This window comes from Hakea prostrata, chromosome 1, assembly GCF_041222555.1.
Source record: "Hakea prostrata isolate BN-2017 chromosome 1, UWA_Hpros_2, whole genome shotgun sequence".
Classification (NCBI taxonomy): Eukaryota; Viridiplantae; Streptophyta; class Magnoliopsida; order Proteales; family Proteaceae; genus Hakea; species Hakea prostrata.
In genome coordinates this window covers 68,192,336-68,197,861 of record NC_142600.1, presented here as the reverse complement: position 1 = coordinate 68,197,861, position 5,526 = coordinate 68,192,336, and the positions used below count along the sequence as shown (strand labels likewise).

Genomic DNA, 5,526 nt, shown 5'->3' with positions numbered 1-5,526 from the left:
TAATTTGAGGATGTAATCGTGGTGCGCGCCCGGATGAACCTCATAAAAAAATGTAAAATAAAAAGAAGAAGTTAAATTTGGCCAAAAAAAATACCATATGCTAACACTCTGTTTCTCTCTCCCTTCTTTTTCGTTTTTCCACAAGACTCCTAACCCTTCAAAAGAAGGAAGAGAGACAACCACGAGCCACATCCCTACTATAAATTGATTAATTCTCGAGGTATTGGGCCGAAATGATATTCGTGGCCCAAACTAGAGGCACGGGTTTCAGGCCCAATTAAGAAATTGTACGTTGCGTGTTCGGATATTTGCTTGTCATGGGACAACTCGTCCTGGTACGACGAGAAGTGGGAAGAGCACGCCAAAGTTCGCAGTCATGGGCGGAGGAGAACCGGCGGCGCCACCGAAGACCACCACCGTTACCAAAAACTCCAACTCTTGCTCGTTACTCAGCCGTCTGATCGAGCTAGACACGGCGTGTTCTCTCAACGTACACACGATATGCCAGGTAGTCCCTCGTTTCGTTCTCAAAGCCCTAGAAATCTCCGGCGACGGCCGCTTTTGGTTTCCTATTCCGGTAGCCCTCTTCTTCTCTCCTCTTGCCTCTCAATCCCATCACCTTCGCTCCATCCTTATCGGTCTCTTCATCGGATCTCTTCTTGATCTTGTTCTGGTCGGACTCATCAAGCATCTTATTCGCCGTCCTCGTCCAGTTTACAACAAGGGAATGCATTTAACGTTCTCCGTCGATCACTGGTCTTTTCCCAGTGGCCACTCCTCTAGGGTTTGCTTCATCGCCTCCTTCTTGTATTTCTCCTCGGCTTCCATCGGAGAAGCATTGTTTCAGCTTAGTTCTTCTGGCAACGAATTCGTCAATCGGTGGATCGATCTGGAGGGTAAGACCATTGAACTCTTCGTCTTGATCGTTTGTTTTTGGTCAGCTACCACATCGATTTCTAGGATTTTGCTTGGCCGGCATTTTGTTTTTGATGTCGCTGCCGGCGCTTGTTTGGGTGTTCTTGAAGCCTTAATCGTGATTAACTTTAAAAAAAATCGATCCATTGGGAATTGGATATCCCTTTTGTAATTTATGCCCCTTAAATTTTTGTAAGACATCACAAGAAGTCTGTATAGTAGGAGATATTCTGCTTATTTCCTGCTTTGTATCTTTATTTATGTGGCAGCATTGGATTCATTTAAATTTTACTTCCGCATATTTTTCATTAGTTACGTCTGTTATGCTAGTTCAACATATTTGAATATGCTGTTAATGATATCGTCGGGGAACTGCAATATTTTGTTTAGAAAAATGTTAAGATTTATGAATGGGGTCTGAAAGGTTTCTCTTTATGAGTAAGGTCGATGGTTTCAGAATTTAAAAATAAAGGTTTAGACAGACAGAAACTGTGATTTTGGGAGGTGGATTAGTGTCTGTTTTGTTTTTCAAAATAAATTTAATTGGACCAAAGACTAAAAGTTCAGCTTGCAAAGACCTGCGTGAGTAATGAATTTAAGCCACATTAGGCCTGTAAAAGATCCATTAAGCTGCAGCAAGGAGAGTGTTGAATCCTAGCAGTTCTTTTCAAGTCTTGATTTGAGCTGGAGTCATCATTTATGTCTGGGATATCTAAAAGGGCAGATTTAGGTCAATGTCAAGAGCAATAAATATAAGTTCTTAGAGAGGAGAAAATTAAGCATCGTGGCTACTTTGTTGATAAGAAAGTTGCTTTATGGGATGAGTGTGCACCAAGAAGATGGAATCAACCTACCTAATCAAAGGTAGAAAAATTGCAAAACTGATAAATGCCCCACAGCTTTGGGGTTGATATGTTATCCTTGTGAGGAAGGTAGGTGTCTGGTGTGATTTTACGGCAGGACTTGTTCAAACCTTTTCTTTTACTTGATAGTTTCTCAGTTTGATTAGTGTGGTTCCAGAAGATTGTTCTAAGAGTCTAGGGACATCAGTTGCTGGGATGTTATCATCACTACCTTGTCATTGTAGCTTCTGAGTGTTAAATTTTTGTACAACGCTGAGATGCAAACCTGCACAGGAGCTCGTAGTGCTGAAAACTGGGGATCATGTCTCCCGTAGTTACTTGGTACCTTATGTATAGATATGCAGTTCTTTTACTAGAAGATTTCATTCCAGACCGAAGATGGCTTATGCCCTTGGATAAATCTCCAAATAGAGTCTTGTTCAGTGTGAGAGGAATAAACCCTGGCTGTTCTTATTTGTAGGGTGACTTGTTTCCCTTCAAACACCTTAGTCGTCCTCTTGATTTGTGACAGAAATCAGCCAACATTCGGATGTTTGCTTGCAGAATGTGTCAAGGACAAAGAAGAGGTGGGGGGGGGGGGGGTTGCATGGTTACTTTCATTCTTAATCATAGCTATGAGTAAGAGTTAACTTCTTATTTCTTGTTTGCCTTTACCATGCCAGTCATGATTTCAGATGTAGTTAGGGATAATACTTAGTTTATTCATAGGAAAAGTAATCGATAGTTCCAGCAAATTTCAGTTTGGTGGCAGAGTAAAGGTTGCAGTTCCGCATCTCTCCAGGTAATGTATGAGGTTCTCCGTCGGGAGAATCCATCGTGGATGTATGCTTTGATTTTGTTTGAAAATGAATGGGTTGAGGTTAGGGAAAATGTATCTGAGTTAGGAGACATTATGTATGCACACGATAGGGGGACTCGGTTTAGGTCTCTAGTCATTAGTGTCCTAGTCAATGCAAGTTTCCTCTTAAGCTTTAGGCTTAATTAGGTAAGACTTATGAATTATATTCCTTTTGTAACCCATTTCTCCCGTTCTCTCAATCTCTTTCTTCTTCCCGTGTCTTTACCTAGCATTGGTTGCAGGTTCTGAGATTGTTTATAAAAGTGTAGCTATCAGCAGAGTTTACAAAAGAAAGAATATAGAATCAACCATTTTTCTCCTCTTTCTTTTTTTTTTTTTTTTTTTTTTTTTTTTTGGGGGGGGGGGGGGGAGTGGTGAGGAATTGTGGGGAGTGTGAGTTGCTCCCTTTCCACCCATCCTACTGTCACTTTTTCTGATAAGGACAACACCATCATTTTTGGGATACAAATGCTCATATGTCAACATTATTGCTTCCACTCAATTTTGGCTGATGGGATGAGACTCACTTCAGGCTTTGTCGGTACAATGTAGCTATGTTGCCTTTGTTGGCATTTGTGGAAGTGAAGCTCCAATATGGTTGAAGCCACACAGATGGGAGATTGTAGATAAAATAACTTGTGCACTAAAAGCAAGTTTTTTCATATCCCAAAGCACTGCTCTCCCCATCCAAAAAAAATAAAAAGTCTTCCAAGACAAGCTTCAAAAGAATCTTCCCCTTGGTGAGTTGGTGTACACTATGGTTATTGTAGAGGGGATGGAATAACTATACTTCGAATGGAAAAAGGATCAACAGAAGAGTGAACAGATTTTACTTGACTGCTTGAAAACTTGGGTTTTGTTGGACTTGATATTGGAGAGTTTAACACTGCAGATCTGCTTCTTGGCAACTGTTTCAATACCTTGACCTCAGGCTACAAGGTTTATCGACCATTGTCTAAAGAGCTGCCTCTAATCCGCCAAATCCGCTCGGATAAACCCAAAACTGCCGGTGGCCGGTGGCTTTTCACCATTGTTTTCCAAGGCTTGGGCTGAGATTTAGTGCCAACAAGTGTTGTACATATGAATCTGCGATGCCAGACCCATCTGCTAGGTTTGGTTACCGCTGCCAAGTGTATAACTTGTTTTCTTGCCCCGTATTTCTAGTTCACAAGTCTCACCTGCGTACACTCATCCTTGGGTTGGGTCCTGCTAAGTTGGAACAGGCATTGCTTAAGCTCTGCTCATGCTGGGGCCTCTGTGCTGAGCTAGGGTTTAGGATGAGTGATGACCTTGGGCCTTCTAAAATCCAGCCCGTCACATCCTTGTTGGTATCTAACCAAGGTTTAAAGTATCGGTATCGAGTATCGTATCGGTCAGGTGATTTTAAGAGACGTATCGTCCTGTATCGAGTATTGTATCGCTCTGGCTAATGTATTTTAGTGTAATTTAATTGAGAGACGTATTGAGATGTATCATATCGGTTGGGTCAAATATGGATACGTATCGGCTAGTATCTTATGGTATCGTGTGATACTTTAAACCTTGTATCTGACAAGGAAAAACCCTAGATCTTGTGTTGAATTTGGATCAGATTGGTGGATGATGGAGAAACTGCAACTCCTGATGTGCACCACCTTCTGAGTTTACCCTTTTGGAAACCAATCCAGACAGATTATGTAAACCTGATTGGGCCCCACACGACAATCACCCATTTTGTAAAGACCCAAACCCACCTCGGGAAGAGAGTGATGGCTGTACTGTCCTCTCACCCCGGCATGATTTTCTTCATCTTTTCCTTCTTGTTTCCTTTGTTTCCTTTGCATGCCTTGTCAAGTTGTCTCCCCGAAGAATCTTTATTGTCATCCAGGAAATCAAGTTTAACAAAATAAAAGTAAAAAACCTAGCTAACACCTTATCTTGTGATAAGGTAAATTTGTGAACTTTGTTCTTATAACTTATAAGCCTTTTACCCTGGACCAGTGGTGTACCTTCAAATGGTGTTCATCTCTCTCCCTCTTTCTACCAGACACTTGCAGTTAGATAAGCTGGGAAGCACTGTTCCTACAACAAGCCAGGAAAAATCATAGAGTAAGTAGATTCTGTAAAACTCAACTCAGAGAAAATTAGAATCTAAGTTAGATGAAAATCCATGCATGAGTGGCACTCCTTCAAGAGTTTTCCAAGATTTACTTCTACTTTAGTTTCTCTGGGGGAGAGGGGGGGACCTCATTTCAATTTGAATTAGTCTGATCTCACGTACTGAATTGGAAGCCTTTAAGAGTTTTTGGTGCTTGCAGATTCAGAAAGCCAAAGACCCCTGTACAGTATCTGGACCCTATGGACCACTCCCACTGCCATTCTTTCTTAATTTCCTACTTATTATCTTTCTCTCTTTTAGTCTATATGATCCTCTCTATTGGCTATCTTCAAGGATTTTGTTGGTGGGTGGAAACTCGAGCATCAAGGGAAGGTACAATCATTCAAACTTTGGTGCCATATTCCAGGCTTTTACAAGTGTAATGGAATATAAAAACACCAAGTGGTAATTTGTTTGATATGAATAGTTGCACGGGAGAGGAAGGGTGGATTGTCTGTGATTGTCGCAGCTTGTTTGCTATTTATGAGGCACAAAGGTTAGCATATCTCGATATAAAGTCAAGAGTTCAGATCTCTTTGGGAGTGAAAACCTATATATATAATACTATAATAGTCCCTCCAGCCCACTCCCCCCCTTTAAAAAGAAAATACAACAAAGCTATCAGTTCCAAGAAAGAAAGAAGAAAAAAATGAGAAAAGATTACCAATTATCATGAAATTCCAAAAATTGGGTTTGTTTGGTTTACTAGAGTGTGAAAATATAAAATAAACTTGTGAGGATTTTCATCCTCTACAATTAAGAATCTTGTAATT

At 40.8% G+C, this 5,526-nt stretch overlaps 1 protein-coding gene across 1 annotated transcript; it reads left to right on the top strand.

The window, feature by feature from the left end:
- The first annotated feature begins 276 nt into the window (after nt 1-276).
- Nucleotides 277-2,336, top strand: LPPBETA (Phosphatidic acid phosphatase (PAP2) family protein). The gene has a single exon (XM_089150992.1). The coding sequence runs from the start codon at nt 377-379 to the stop codon at nt 1,085-1,087; it is 711 nt and encodes a 236-aa protein (XP_089007118.1). The 5' UTR covers nt 277-376; the 3' UTR covers nt 1,088-2,336.
- The last annotated feature ends 3,190 nt before the right edge of the window (nt 2,337-5,526 follow it).